General features: G+C 43.7%; 1 protein-coding gene across 1 annotated transcript; it reads right to left on the reverse strand.

The window, feature by feature from the left end:
* Positions 1 to 8,057: 8,057 nt before the first annotated feature.
* On the reverse strand, positions 8,058 to 12,863 carry LOC307052939 (protein FAM170A-like; the record flags this gene model as incomplete). The annotated part of the gene is made up of 4 exons (XM_079704109.1): positions 8,058 to 8,109; positions 8,710 to 9,526; positions 10,308 to 10,448; positions 12,794 to 12,863. 4 exons carry the CDS (start codon positions 12,861 to 12,863, stop codon positions 8,085 to 8,087), a joined length of 1,053 nt encoding a protein of 350 aa, XP_079560235.1. The 3' UTR covers positions 8,058 to 8,084.
* Positions 12,864 to 15,979: the final 3,116 nt, after the last annotated feature.

The following is a 15,979-nucleotide window of genomic DNA, read 5'->3' on the forward strand; positions in this document are numbered from 1 at the left end:
ACAAATAGCTCAATTTCATTTCTTTTTATGGCTGAGTAATATTCCATTGTATATATGTGCCACATCTTCTTTACCCATTCATCCGATGATGGACACTTAGGTTGTTTCCATCTCTGGGCTATTGTAAATAGGGCTGCTATGAACATTTTGGTACATGTCTCTTTTTGAATTATGGTTTTCTCAGGGTATATGCCCAGCAGTGGGATTGCTGGGTCATATGGTAGTTCTATTTGTAGTTTCTTAAGGAACCTCCATACCGTTCTCCATAGTGGCTGTACCAATTCACATTCCCACCAGCAGTGCAAGAGTGTTCCCTTTTTTCCACACCCTCTCCAGCATTTATTGTTTCTAGATTTTTTGATGATGGCCATTCTGACTGGTGTGAGATGATATCTCATTGTAGTTTTGATTTGCATTTCTCTAATGAGTAAAGATGTTGAGCATCCTTTCATGTGTTTGTTGGCAGTCTGTATATCTTCTGTGGAGAAATGTCTATTTAGGTCTTCTGCCCATTTTTGGATTGGGCTGTTTGTCTTTTTGTTATTGAGCTGCATGAGCTGCTTATAAATTTTGGAGATTAATCCTTTGTCAGTTGCTTCATTTGCAAATATTTTCTCCCATTCTGAGGGTTGTCTTTTGGTCTTGTTTATGGTTTCCTTTGCTGTGCAAAAGCTTTTAAGTTTCATTAGGTCCCATGTGTTTATTTTTGTCTTTATTTCCATTTCTCTAGGAGGTGGGTCCAAAAGGATCTTGCTGTGATTTATGTCATAGAGTGTTCTACCTATGTTTTCCTCTAAGAGTTTGATAGTGTCTGGCCTTACATTTAGGTCTTTAATCCATTTTGAGCTTATTTTTGTGTATGGTGTTAGGGAGTGATCTAATCTCATACTTTTACATGTCCCTATCCAGTTTTCCCAGCACCACTGTCCTTTCTCCACTGTACATTCCTGCCTCCTTTATCAAAGATAAGGTGACCATATGTCCGTGGGTTTATCTCTGGGCTTTCTATCCTGTTCCATGGATCTATCTTTCTGTTTTTGTGCCAGTACCATACTGTCTTGATTACTGTAGCTTTGTAGTATAGTCTGAAGTCAGGGAGCCTGATTCCTCCAGCTCCATTTTTCGTTCTCAAGATTGCTTTGGCTATTCGGGGTCTTTTGTGTTTCCATACAAATTGTGAAATTTTTTGCTCTAGTTCTGTGAAAAATGCCAGTGGTAGTTTGATAGGGATTGCATTGAATCTGTAGACTGCTTTGGGTAGTAGAGTCATTTTCACAATGTTGATTCTTCCAATCCAAGAACATGGTATATCTCTCCATCTATTTGTATCATCTTTAATTTCTTTCATCAGTGTCTTATAATTTTCTGCATACAGGTCTTTTGTCTCCTTAGGTAGGTTTATTCCTAGATATAAAATGAACACTTTGATTGGAGATCTTTTAATGTCTTTTATATAGAGATTTAATATTAATATTTTAAATGGTCTCCAGTTTCCCTGTGGATTATTGACATTTTAAACTCTGCGCTTCCATTTTCCCTCAATACCTGTAATTTTGTCACGGCTATTTCTGTACTTAAAGATGAGGAACTATATAATTGATTTCTTCATTTTTTTCCCATCTCTTTCCAAGGTACTGAATTTGATTGTGTCTTACGAATTAGTGAAAAATGCTAGTCCTTGAGTCAGGACATTGGGCCCTTTACCAAGTCACTCAACCTGTCTGGGCTTCAGCTTCTGTCTGTGCTATCGAGAAGCTTGGCCAAGCTGACTTTTCAAATGCTGTGTTTCTTTGATTCACTCTCACTTACTGACCTGCTACTTAAGAAGAGGGCCTGTTCTCATAAAGTAAGAACAGTCGTTTTCTAATCCTTGGGTTGGGCGGAGTTTAAGTGGTCGTACTCAGTTTGTTAGTTATATTTACTTTTACGTATGCTTAGCTCTAAATAATTTATATGGCTCTTGTGACTATTTTTAGATCTTCTTTTTTTCTTATTTTCTTTTACAGTTTCTAATTTGTTATCGCCAGTGTAGAGGAGCCTGATTGATTTTTAAAATTTATTGATCTTGTATCTGTCTGCCTTGTTGAACCGTCTTATTAGTTCCTGCTAGTTTATCTGTGGGTTCTTTTGGGTTTCCTACATAAATGAACATATTAAATGTAAATAATGTGTTCTTTGGATAAAGTTTATTTTCTTGCATCTCTATATATAGAAGCAATATGTTGAATTGATTTAAATATTTAAATACTTACATACCTGTTATCATACTCTAAGATTCTTTATCTTATTTTCTTTCAATCAATATTATCTTTTCAAGATTTATCCACATCAGTCCATATAGATCTAGGTCTTTGATTTTTGACTGTTTGATATTATTTCATCACATGCGTATAGCATCATTTATTTTCCATTCAAGCATTATTGGACAATTGGATTGTTTCCCTCCCTTCTCTAGAACAAACAACGTTTCCTAGAATATCCCTGAAGATGTCTGACAGTCGAGAAGGGCCAGGCTCCCCGAAGATTCCTACTTGCTTTTAGCCACCTTCCAACAGGCCATCTCCAGCCAGCAATTTGAAGCACAGATGAAATGAAAACTCCCCCAAGTGTGGAGATCTTCGGAGCTTCCTAGAAGGTGGGAGGTTAATGATAGGCATCCTGCTGGGATCCCAGGGGAGTCTGAGCTGGCCTGAAGCTGATCTTCCTCCTCCACCTCTCAAGAGAAATGTGGAGGAAAGAAGACTTCAAAAACTGTGAGTAGGCAGAGGGAGAGAGATTGGGGGCCGAAGCTGCAGCTGAGGTCTTGGAGTGGGCTGTGAGGACGCAGAGCCTCTAGAGAGCCAGGCTCTGCCTTCTGAGCACTTCTCCCCTAAGGCTGCTCATCATTCAGGTGATAGCAGGCATATACAGCCGACTCGGCCCACACTGTCACAGAAAGCCTTATCAGGATCTCTTCGTCTTCATACACTCTTGTGTCTGTTACTTGGTTATTGCCTTTGGTACTCCACTGATGTGAACCACAGCCGCTAGGGGATGGAGGACACTAGTGACCCATCTTGCTCTGTGGCCTCAGTCCACAGCTTGAGGGTAAGGGAAGAGGCCAAATGAAGGTCAAGAAGGAAAGATGGAGTTTGAAGAGAAGACCTGAGTTAAGGGTGTCTTCTCAAGTCTTGATGAATGAAATGTAGCTCCAGTACCTGAAGTCCTGCTTGTTCTCAAGGCTGACCACGGGGCTGGGTGCACTCAGTGAAGGAACCGTATACACTTAGTATTTCATTGCTTGCTCACACTTGCCCTCCTCTGATACACACTCTGCAAGACTGATGTTCCCCTGAAACAACTTTCCACCTGCCACTGTCATCCCATGAATATTTGCTTCCCCTTCCTAGTGTCCCCCTAGAATGCTATTGCAGCCAATTCATAATTCGATAATCATGCTTCTTACCGTAGTCTCAGCAACTTCTGATAAATTTTAGTCACTTCATTCCATAGTCTTCACACGTCAATAATCTTCCTTAACTTCCTAGCTGCAGGTTAACCCATTCGGAATCATTTCTTTTTCTTTCTCTTCTTTGGCAAATCCTTTCTATCTTTTAAGGTCCTTTTCTTGTCTCTCTACCATCCTGCCTTCCTGAACTTTTTTTTTTTCCATTTAAGTAACCTTTCAATCTCCTTCCCCAATTTCCTCATAAACATTTAGAGTTTATTCCTCACAAGTTAGACAGAGGTTTATGAGTGGCCAGGCATAATGGACTCAGAATGAGTTGGCACCCCCGAGGTACCTGTTTTGCTGGGGAGCCACAGGTGAAGGGCTGGCTGCTGGACACATGTTTGCATGGAGTCAGGCTGAGTGGCCTCAGGGTGTTTGCTCTGCACTTGTGTGTGTTTCTCCCTAGTTGGTTTCCTTGTCCAGCCACCTCTGACCTCCCTCCATCCAGCCCAGGGCATCCTTCTCATCACAGGGGTAGGATGTTTGTCTCGTTTTCCATCACATCCTTTCCCCAAAGTTTGGTTGTGAGTTGTTCCCATTCCAAAGACCTTTCCTCTTTGAAGAGAAAAGAGAAAATCTTTTCTCTCCTTTTCTCTCACTTCACTTCTGCTCTATTATCTCCTCCGTCCAGAATGGCCCACTGACTCAAATGGGTGTAGATCCGAAGATGGCAAGAAATGCCAGCAATTCTGAAATAATAATACGGATGTATCAGGAAAACTTGAAAAACTTTTATCCCGCCACATTAAAAAAAATTGCACTTCCAGTGTATTCAAAGTCTCAGTGTAGAAACACAAATGATGTAGAAATTGAATGACACTCAAGTTTTTCTTTCCTCCTTTCCTGATTTATTCTAATCCTCAAAGTTAACATGATTAACTATCTGTTATGTAAACTTTCAGACATTTTCTACGCATGCACACTTTACTTTTATTCACATAAGAGTGTGAACTAGGTCACTTTCAACACGCTGTGATTCTGTGATTCACTCCCACCGAGTCATCCACTGATAAAGTAATCTGTTTCATGGAGAAATATTTCCAATAGCTAATAGCCAATGTCTGTGGAGTGCTTACTCTGTGTCGGTTTCTTCTAACTACTTTACAGATAATTTGTACAACATACCCATGGACTAGGTACAATTATAACCCCCAAGGGACAGAAAAGTGCAGATAAGTACCAATAAATACAGAGGCCAAGTGACTTGCACAAGACACTGGAGCAAAGCAAAATCCCTGCCTCTGTAATGATTTTGCTCTATTGCCTCTGTCTGGGAGGCTTGATGATTTTGCAACTAAAACCTTAAATACCATGTTACATTTTTATATCTCTGACAAAAGCGTGGGGCTGTGATACGGGGTAACTAACCTGACGACTTTTGAAAACCCTTATGCACCTGGATGAAAGTAAGCCAGGGACTGTAAGCTATAGATTTAAGATTTCCTACCAACTTTTAAAAATAGCTTCTGAATGCAATTTATGTAATGTCAAGGCTAGGATGTAGTCCAAATAGTAACAGAAAAATGGAGATCTGTAGAAAAATACTTAAAGTTGACAAGTATTGGGAGTGTAGTATTTTTGGGGCCAGCGTGTAGACCACAGGAAAACTTGCTGTTTCCATCCCAAAGGGAAGAGCTCTGTATTGCAACTGCCAAGGTCCCTGGGGCAGCAAGTGTGCTCACTGCTTAGTAAAGAAGCATCCTCAGTTTGATAGAATCATATGGGAGCCTTACATTTGGTTAGCAGGTTCTACATTCTTGATGTAATAATATTTTCAGGGTGTGGGAGGGTATCAAGCTATGAAAATACCCTTGGAGAGATTTGCTTATTAAGTTTGGCTTTTTCAATCTCCCTAATACTTCTTTACTGAACACCGGGAGGTTTCCTTCACTTTTCAGAATCATGTTGTTTCTCCCTTGTCGAATGAACTTCCAAATACTTTTGGATGAGCTATTAAGTTTGGAAAAAAATAAACATGTCTTCAAAATAAGGAAGATGATAACAATGACAAGTAGAGAAGGCTCTAAAATGGAGAATATACTCCATTATAGCCAATTAATGGGAGTGGGAAGCTCGTGCTCACTGTCCAGGACATAGAACTAAAAGCTGAGGAGGAGCTGAGGCATCTCTTGGATCTCTATAAGCCTCCATCATTTCTGCTGAGTAGGGTTGACAGATAAAATATAGGCTGTTGAGTTAAATATGAATGTCAGAAAAACAACGAGTACATTTTGAAGATAAGTATGCCCCAAATAGTACATAGGATCTACTTATACTAAAAGTGATGACTTATTATTCATGTGAAGTTCAAGTTTAACTGGGTATCCTGTATTTTTATTTAGTAAATCTGACAGCCCTACTGATGATCCACAATGGAGGCAGTTCAGGAGCGGTACATGCTGGCTCTCGGACAGTCAGAAATGGCTTCAGCAGATCCAGGTACAGTATGAAATTCTTTTTGGATGTAGCTCAGAAGCCATGGCCAGCCCTTGACTGCAAGTACTGCCTCGGGTTTCCCTGAGGTGGGGTAAACCTTCCTCTTAATGGCCTTTTGGTAAGTCTGGAAGACCATATCCAAGGGGAGCCCCAAAGTCAGTTTCATCCTCACAACCATGTTTCCAATTCCTGGAATTGGCTGCATGTGACTCCCAAGAGATGAGGAGGTTTGTGAAAATTGGGAGTGTCATAGCTTGAACCCTTTGTAGGTAAAGTTTTAGTGTTCTGAGAGTTTTAACAGGAGCAATGTGAAAGACTCCAGGTCCCCAGGTAGATAGAAATAATCTTGTTCTACTTCTGTGTATGGGACAAGTCTCTAATAGTTCACAGAGCAAATATCTGGTCTTAGAAAGAGTGATCCAAGCTTGGATGTTTCTGGTGACAAGGCAAGGTCGTGAGTTTGAAGTTCACCTTTTATGGTTGAGGAGACAATAAAGTTGTCAGAAGGGCAATCATGGAGGAGACGTTGGCTTCATCCATTGTGCAGGCTTGTATATGTGGTTCTATCTAGATTGTGTTTCAAAGGTGGAGCTTGTTTACAGTTACGAACATTCTCTGACGTGCTTTTTGGCCCTTCATTCCCAGAGCAAGAGCAGTGCCGAGGCTCTAGAAATGCCATGGATATTCTGAGCTGTCAGTGGCATTTCCCAGGTACTGTTCCCTTGGTGCCGCTCCTTGAAATGTCCAAAGGGATTATCATCTGTCTTGTGGCGGGTCCTAGCATTGTGAAAGGAAGCTGCTGCACCTGGCTCAGAGGATTTGGGCTGTGGTGGGAGTAGTAGTAGTACTACGACTATAAATTGTATCACAGCATATCTATTCCAGCTTGAGAGTGTGGTTGGGGGGGTAATGAAGGGGGGCTTTTATTGTACTTTTATACATTGTACCCTTGAAACTAATTCAATTTTTTAAAATTAATTAATTTATTTTGGGCTGCATTGGGTCTTTGTTGCTGCTAGCGGGCGTTCTCTAGTTGCAGTGAGCGGGGGCTACTCTTGGCTGTGGTGCACGGGCTCCTCATTGCAGTGGCTTCTCTTGTTGCAGAGCATGGGCTCTAGGCACGCAGGCTTCCGTAGCTGTGGCACGTGGGCTCGGTAGATGTGGCACACGGGCTCTAGAGCGCAGGCTCAGTAGTTGTGGCACGCGGCCTTAGTTACTCCGTGGCACGTGGGATCTTCCCAGACCAGGGCTCGAACCCATGTCCCCTGCATTCGCAGGCATATTCTTAACCACTGCTCCACCAGGGAAGCCCAATAATTCAGTTTTTTATAAAGAGAATATTCCTAATATTATTCCAAAATTTAAAAAATATATAGTTGGATAACACTAAGAAAAATTAACTGTTATATTCTTTTATTATTTCTCTTTGCTCCCAGATTTTTTTCCCCATCCAGTCAGCTAGGCACTCTGAGTTCACTGCATTAGGAAGGTAAAGACTCAGCAGAAATGAGGGAGAAAAAAAGAAAATTCTCAGCTTTGGAATGTTCAAAACAGAGGCCACTGTAGAACAGGTGAGAATTCTGTGCACAAAAAATAAATGTCGTCTCAAATGTAAAAAAGTATTCTCTGCACTGGGAGGCAGGAGAGGGAGGGAGGGAAGGACTGAAGGAGAGAGATCAGTGTGACCAGGGACATGGAGACTGTGCTTGAGGACGATAGGCCCAGGAAGAGAATCAGAATCTGGAGAGGATTCAGCCTGCACGCGGTCATTGCCTCCAGCCAGCACCCTCATCTCAGACCTCGGGAAATTCAGAGAGAGAGTGGGAGTAAGTCAGGAGGGCCACGCGCATAGTCTGTGTGGCAGGGGTTGTGGCCATTCCCTATTTGTGAGAAGTCCCCAGCAATTTCCAGGCCTCCTTCTGGAAAATGGTGGCGGACGTCTCTAGCGCTTACGTGAAAGCTTGTTCACAAACCTTGAAAGATACAGATGTAGATGACTGATAGATAGATGCATAGATAGAAAAATGTAATTAACTCAAACATCCAGGAAAGGTTTGGAAAATGCCCTTTATTGCATAGGACGTTCCTATTGTCATATGATGTTAGACTGAGTGCCGGTCCCTTCATCCTCCTTCAGACCACGGCATTCTGTCTGCTACTATCCCGAGGGTCCTTTCTTCTCCCTGGAAGGGATAAAACAAATGAGGTAGAACAGGAAGAAACAAGAAGCACTACAAGCTCTGCTGGTCAGGGTTACCCTCCATCGTTGCCTTAACGCTCACAGCCACACACACCACAGTGAGCTTGGCTCCAGATCAACGACCACGCAACGAAGGTTCTGGAACATTTCCATATCTCGGCGAACCTCATTTCCACGTGACTCTCTTTCATATTCCCCTTTGTCACAGAAGGCTAGGTACAGTGGTCCGGGTGAGATCTCAGCTCAGGCCAAAGGCTCTCAGACCTCAAAGTTCCGGTCCTGCAAGGGCCCCTGTCCTCTCTTGAGACCACTCCTGGCTCTCTCTGCCGAGAAGGAGCTGCTGGCAGTACATCCTCTAAGAGTTGAGGTCCATCGTGCAGACCCTGAGAAAACTCCTAGGAAAAGGGTCCACATTCTTGTTGAAGTCAACAGAGCTCAATTCCTTTGGAAGTGCTGGGTGTGTCCCAAGTTGATGCAACTGCAGAGCCATTAGGTCAACCAGCACATGTGTGCGGCCCCTTCCCTTAGACTCCTCTGGGCCCTCGTGACATAGGCTCAGAAGACTGCCAGCCTCAAGCCTTACCTCTTCCAAGGCCACACCGTCTCCAGGATCTTCTGTCCCATGAATCTCAGTTGCTGTGTGGAAATCAAAAGAGAGGAAAGACACTGCCTGCAGGGTCTCTTCGGGTTGGGGCCTTCTAGCTTCTCTTCCTCGTCCTCCTCGTCCTCCTCGTCCTCCTCGTCCTCAGAGGTGGTCTTAGGTTCCACACTGCCCTCCCCCTCAGGGGTGCTCTCGGATTCCACATTGCCCATGCACTGGGCCATGTTGAGATGAAAGACACGGCAGCTGAAGCCCTCCAGGACGCCGAACTTCACGTGCTGCTGGAGGATCTCCAAGGTGGGGAAGACCCGGCAGCAGGCCATGCACCTGAAGCCGGTCTCCATGGTCACCATCCAGTCCGGTGTCTTGGCCCTGGGTGTCTCCTGGACTGCAGGTGACCCTGATGGGCTGCCTGGCTCTGCCCTTTCCTCATACTCTTTCTCCTCCCCAGTGGGCTCACTGTCAGACAGGAGGCTTTCGGTGGACACATCAGAAGAGGAGTCAGTGGCTAGTGTGCACACATCCTCAGGAAGGATCACTTCTTCTATCGTCAGCTGCTTTTGAGGCAACTCCAAGGGTTTCTTTGTCTTCCAGGAGACAGCTACACCCTTGTTCACTTGTACCTGCATGTAGTATATTTTCATGCCCCTTTCCTCTTTGTCTGGGTGCAGATCGTTCTTACAGGGTGAAGAGGGTGAGGAGGAGACACAGTGTGATGGGGGAGCGGTCTCTCCTTCTTCCTGATCCTGGGCTAGGGGTGCTGTAGGCTGGGCAGTGTCTCGATGTGATCTCTGCATTCCTGAAAAAGGAAATTAAAAACATAGTAACATGCATGGGCCGTGCCGGAAGCTGAGGGAGCAGGTGTGGTAGACGAGAGAGGGACATTTGCGTGACGTAGCTATGTCGTGAGCTTGGTGTCTGTTGGCCGTAGGACGGAGCAGTGTATCTGGTGTCATCTGTGGGCTTTTCATGTGCGTGTGGGGGGATACTGGAGCGGTGTCTGTATACAGGGTTGTGGAGTATGGTGGTGAGGGCTGTGGTATGTGAGGGATGCGGCTGGATGCGTGTACAACGAGGAGTGTGAGTTTGGGAATATCAGTGGTGCATTACTTGTGGAATGGGGCTGTGGTGCTTGGGGTTTATGTGTGCACTGAGAAGGGCTGTGCCTGGAGGGCGGATGTATGTGTGAGCTGTGTGGACCTGAGCTGGATGGTCCTGCTCTCAGGCTGGAGGTCTGTGATGCAGAACTCTGTCCTTCTCTGGAAGCAAAGGCAAGATAAACCCTACATTTTCCTCTGAAGATGCTTAATCTGGTCCCTCTTCCCTCCACCTCAAGCCCAGACCTTTCCGGCCCCTGCTCCTTGACTTCCCCACCATGGTAGTACCAGGATTCACACACACACCCCCAGACTCAGCTGGGATCCACGCCCTCGTAACATCTCAGCCATCCTGCCCAGGCTCCTCCACAGAGCCCTCATCACCTCTGATGACCCTGGGTTTCCTCTCAGCCTCCCTGGGATCTGTGTGCCTCCTGCCTCACAGCCAAGCACCCCCTCACCTGAGGAGCCCCGCGCCCTTACCAGCGTAGATGAGCTTGCGTGGAGAAGAAGCACAGGAGAAGTATGTAGAGGCAGAGGAGACCTCCCCTGCCCCTGGGCTGCAGCCTTGGGCCACCACAGTGGATCCAAGCTGAGGGGGATCCTCTTGTGACTTCGAGATTCCTGAGGGAGGAATGAAAGGCTCAGGGTGGGTTCATCAGTCCTCTGTACAAATATTTACCGAGTGTCTGGCACGTGTCAGGTGCAGTGAATACACACAGTTGAGAGTGTGGTTCCCAGTGGATACTCCAGTATTTAATTCAAATCAGTACTTACTCTGTCACTGTCTTGGTAATGTAGGCCTCGGTGGTGACTGTGAGTATGTGGGAAGAGTGAGTGATGTGTATCAGTTAAGTCTGTGGTAAGTGTGGGGTTGGCATGGGGAGCACAGTGCAGATGTGTCTTATCTGTGTCTGTGGCCTTTGTGTGCATGGTTTCTGTTCACAAGTCAGGAATTCTGGGACATGTAACTTTTCCTCATTACATGGTATGGCTTGTATTTATGGTGTGTGTTCATTCATTCATTCTCCAGGTTTCAGTAAGCAGCTACTCCTGTGTATCCGGCACTCTTGCATTGTTCTAGTCTCTGGTAATGCTGCATATTCTAGTAGAGGAAGACACACACTAAACAAAAATACAATAAATATATAATACCTGAGCTGGTGGTAAGTATATAAGGGTTGCCAGACTAAGCGAAGAAAAATACAGGGCACCCAGTTAAATTTCAGTTTCAGATAAACCCAGAATAATTTTTTCGTGTAAGTATTCCCATGCAGTATTTGGTCTTACTTATTTTTAGTGTAAGTATGGCCCATACAATATTTGGGACATACTGATACTGAAAAATTACTTGTTGTTTATCTGGAATTCAAATTGAACTGGATAGCCCATATTTTATCTGGCAACCCTGACATGGGTTAGTGAGACTGTGGTTTACTGTGGTTTGTACAAAGCGGGTCTGGCATTACTCAAGAATGTGTTACAAGTGTGGTGTGTATGACACGTGACTGGTTCTTATAGAGGTATTTAGCGATGGCTGAAGTTAGCTGTGTTTGTGCGAGAGTTGAGGAGATACACACACACACATATATATATATATATATATATATATATATAGTGTGTGTGTGTGTGTTTCCTATATATATAGTGTGTGTGTCTATATACATATCTCATCTCCAGCGTTTGGTGTTGGAGGAGAGGATTGTGATACAGGTGGGTTGTATGAGAAGGTAGTACAGGAGGGATGCGTGTATATACCTACATGTGCTGTGTGTGGTTTAATACGGAAGTTATATATGGGGTGTGTGATATTTTTGCTGTATCAGAGTGTACATGGGTGTATGAGTTACTGTCTCATAAAACACCCCTAACAAGAATTCTGTATACACTCTTACGTACGCCGAGTGTCACCCAGGTCCAGACAGGGTGACAAGAACTTTACCACGCAGAGTTTATATCTGATAAGCACTCTACCCCCATTCATCCTGCTCTTCTCTGTACTACCACACACACACACACACACACACACACACACACACACACACAGGAAAATAGCGAAAAATATTCTGAATGGTCAGGGGCAGTCATTGCCTTCCCCAGTCTGTCCCAGCCACTGCCTGAAAATCTGCCTGCTGTGTAGACCTCCATTCCCAGGGCCCATCCTACAGTCTCCAGGGCCCTGGGCCTGGTAGGAGCTACTGGGCTCTAATCTGGGGCAGAGACCTCTAGCTGGAACTCTGGTGTGACCACCCCCTCCCAGGGCAAGCTACTCGCCTACATTTAATGCACGCAGGCACCACGTGGCCCGTGGCTCTCAGAGCTCCCCGCAGGACCCTGAGGACATTTCTCACCCCTGCCCACGCGGTCTCATTCTCTGGAAAGCCCTTCCCTTCCCTTGGTCTCCTTTGGGAAATTGTTCCTGTTGAAGGAATAAAACCTCCTTGCTTTCAATATGACACCATCCCTAGGCAAACAATCGTCTTTCGAACTGCATTCCACTTGTCAAGATATTTTTCAACAGGGCCTTCAACTCATGGGGCTTCTCTTTCCACTTTGGTAAAAGAGGCCAAGCAACTCATGGGTCTCTCTCAGCATCCTTGCATCCTTCACATCCCCCACCTCATGACCCCAGGAAAAGATCCAAGAGAATCAGAGAGAAATCGGGGACTGAGAAAAGCTGCACCTCTAGGCAGGATGCAGCCTGCTGTGAGTCCGACAAAGCTCCAGGCCCGGCAGCCCCAGGAGAGAGTCCTCAGACCAGCGGAGCTGACCTCCCATCTCCCAGGGGCATCTGGCCGTTCTGTGCCGTCTCGCACCACAGGGACGCTCCGGATGGATACGGCAGCATCAGTGAGACAACGTCTCTCGCTCCCTGCTTCACAGGTGACACGTTCTCAGTCCCCCGCTTCCTAGAGAAGGTTCAGTTTGGCAGAAACCCATGTGCCCCAGACAAGTTGCCCCCCACATACCTCCTCCGTTCTCGGCAGTTTCCTGGGACTCTTCATTTTCCAGATGTTTCCTCTTTTGTCGCCGTTTCATCGTACCAACTAGAAGTCTCCCTTAGGAGATGCCTCAAGAGATGTCCAGCTCCTCCTCTCCCCTACAGGTTGGCCCTTCTTGGCTCTTGGGAAGTCCGTTGAAATGATTCAATACAAATAAAAATAGTCAAGTCTCCTAAATGGCTGAAAAACTTGTACCACTTAGTGAACCAGCAGTGCTGCCTAGTGCTCACCAGGGCTGTTAAGTTTGCAAGGTTGCCAGGCGCACAGCAGGATTCTGTGACCTCAATGATGACATCAGAGCATTCTGTGGACCTAGGTTCAGCACAGTCTCTGCAATAGCACAGGCCCCGTTTTCAAGAACAATTCCTGTTTCCCAGCCGAACCTTTCCCATGAAAGGGAAAGGTTCATACCATATCTATTATAAATTGTATCATACCATATCTATTATAAAATGAACATTTTTTTTAATTTATTTTTTATTTTTTTATTTTTTATTGCTTTATAACAAATTTAATCAGTTATACATATACATATGTTCCCATATCCCCTCCCTTTTGCGTCTCCCTCCCACCCTCCCTATCCCACCCCTCCAGGCGCTCACAAAGCACCGAGCTGATCTCCCTGTGCTATGCGGCTGCTTCCCACTAGCTATCTACCTTACGTTTGGTAGTGTATATATGTCCATGCCGCTCTTTCACTTTGTCACAGCTTACCCTTCCCCCTCCCCATATCCTCAAGTCCATTCTCTAGTAGGTCTGTGTCTTTATTCCTGTCTTACCCCTATGTTCTTCATGACATTTTTTTTTTCTTAAATTCCATATATATGTGTCAGCATACAGTATTTGTCTTTCTCTTTCTGACTTACTTCACTCTGTATGACAGACTCTAGGTCCATCCACCTCATTACAAATAGCTCAATTTCATTTCTTTTTATGGCTGAGTAATATTCCATTGTATATATGTGCCACATCTTCTTTACCCATTCATCCGATGATGGACACTTAGGTTGTTTCCATCTCTGGGCTATTGTAAATAGGGCTGCTATGAACATTTTGGTACATGTCTCTTTTTGAATTATGGTTTTCTCAGGGTATATGCCCAGCAGTGGGATTGCTGGGTCATATGGTAGTTCTATTTGTAGTTTCTTAAGGAACCTCCATACCGTTCTCCATAGTGGCTGTACCAATTCACATTCCCACCAGCAGTGCAAGAGTGTTCCCTTTTTTCCACACCCTCTCCAGCATTTATTGTTTCTAGATTTTTTGATGATGGCCATTCTGACTGGTGTGAGATGATATCTCATTGTAGTTTTGATTTGCATTTCTCTAATGAGTAAAGATGTTGAGCATCCTTTCATGTGTTTGTTGGCAGTCTGTATATCTTCTGTGGAGAAATGTCTATTTAGGTCTTCTGCCCATTTTTGGATTGGGCTGTTTGTCTTTTTGTTATTGAGCTGCATGAGCTGCTTATAAATTTTGGAGATTAATCCTTTGTCAGTTGCTTCATTTGCAAATATTTTCTCCCATTCTGAGGGTTGTCTTTTGGTCTTGTTTATGGTTTCCTTTGCTGTGCAAAAGCTTTTAAGTTTCATTAGGTCCCATGTGTTTATTTTTGTCTTTATTTCCATTTCTCTAGGAGGTGGGTCCAAAAGGATCTTGCTGTGATTTATGTCATAGAGTGTTCTACCTATGTTTTCCTCTAAGAGTTTGATAGTGTCTGGCCTTACATTTAGGTCTTTAATCCATTTTGAGCTTATTTTTGTGTATGGTGTTAGGGAGTGATCTAATCTCATACTTTTACATGTCCCTATCCAGTTTTCCCAGCACCACTGTCCTTTCTCCACTGTACATTCCTGCCTCCTTTATCAAAGATAAGGTGACCATATGTCCGTGGGTTTATCTCTGGGCTTTCTATCCTGTTCCATGGATCTATCTTTCTGTTTTTGTGCCAGTACCATACTGTCTTGATTACTGTAGCTTTGTAGTATAGTCTGAAGTCAGGGAGCCTGATTCCTCCAGCTCCATTTTTCGTTCTCAAGATTGCTTTGGCTATTCGGGGTCTTTTGTGTTTCCATACAAATTGTGAAATTTTTTGCTCTAGTTCTGTGAAAAATGCCAGTGGTAGTTTGATAGGGATTGCATTGAATCTGTAGACTGCTTTGGGTAGTAGAGTCATTTTCACAATGTTGATTCTTCCAATCCAAGAACATGGTATATCTCTCCATCTATTTGTATCATCTTTAATTTCTTTCATCAGTGTCTTATAATTTTCTGCATACAGGTCTTTTGTCTCCTTAGGTAGGTTTATTCCTAGATATAAAATGAACACTTTGATTGGAGATCTTTTAATGTCTTTTATATAGAGATTTAATATTAATATTTTAAATGGTCTCCAGTTTCCCTGTGGATTATTGACATTTTAAACTCTGCGCTTCCATTTTCCCTCAATACCTATAATTTTGTCACGGCTATTTCTGTACTTAAAGATGAGGAACTATATAATTGATTTCTTCATTTTTTTCCCATCTCTTTCCAAGGTACTGAATTTGATTGTGTCTTACGAATTAGTGAAAAATGCTAGTCCTTGAGTCAGGACATTGGGCCCTTTACCAAGTCACTCAACCTGTCTGGGCTTCAGCTTCTGTCTGTGCTATCGAGAGGCTTGGCCAAGCTGACTTTTCCAATGCTGTGTTTCTTTGATTCACTCTCACTTACTGATCTGCTACTTAAGAAGAGGGCCTGTTCTCATAAAGTAAGAACAGTCGTTTTCTAATCCTTGGGTTGGGCGGAGTTTAAGTGGTCGTACTCAGTTTGTTAGTTATATTTACTTTTACGTATGCTTAGCTCTAAATAATTTATATGGCTCTTGTGACTATTTTTAGATCTTCTTTTTTTCTTATTTTCTTTTACAGTTTCTAATTTGTTATCGCCAGTGTAGAGGAGCCTGATTGATTTTTAAAATTTATTGATCTTGTATCTGTCTGCCTTGTTGAACCGTCTTATTAGTTCCTGCTAGTTTATCTGTGGGTTCTTTTGGGTTTCCTACATAAATGAACATATTAAATGTAAATAATGTGTTCTTTGGATAAAGTTTATTTTCTTGCATCTCTATATATAGAAGCAATATGTTGAATTGGTTTAAATATTTAAATA

This window comes from Hyperoodon ampullatus (assembly GCF_949752795.1).
Source record: "Hyperoodon ampullatus genome assembly, chromosome: 4".
Lineage (NCBI taxonomy): Eukaryota > Metazoa > Chordata > Mammalia > Artiodactyla > Ziphiidae > Hyperoodon > Hyperoodon ampullatus.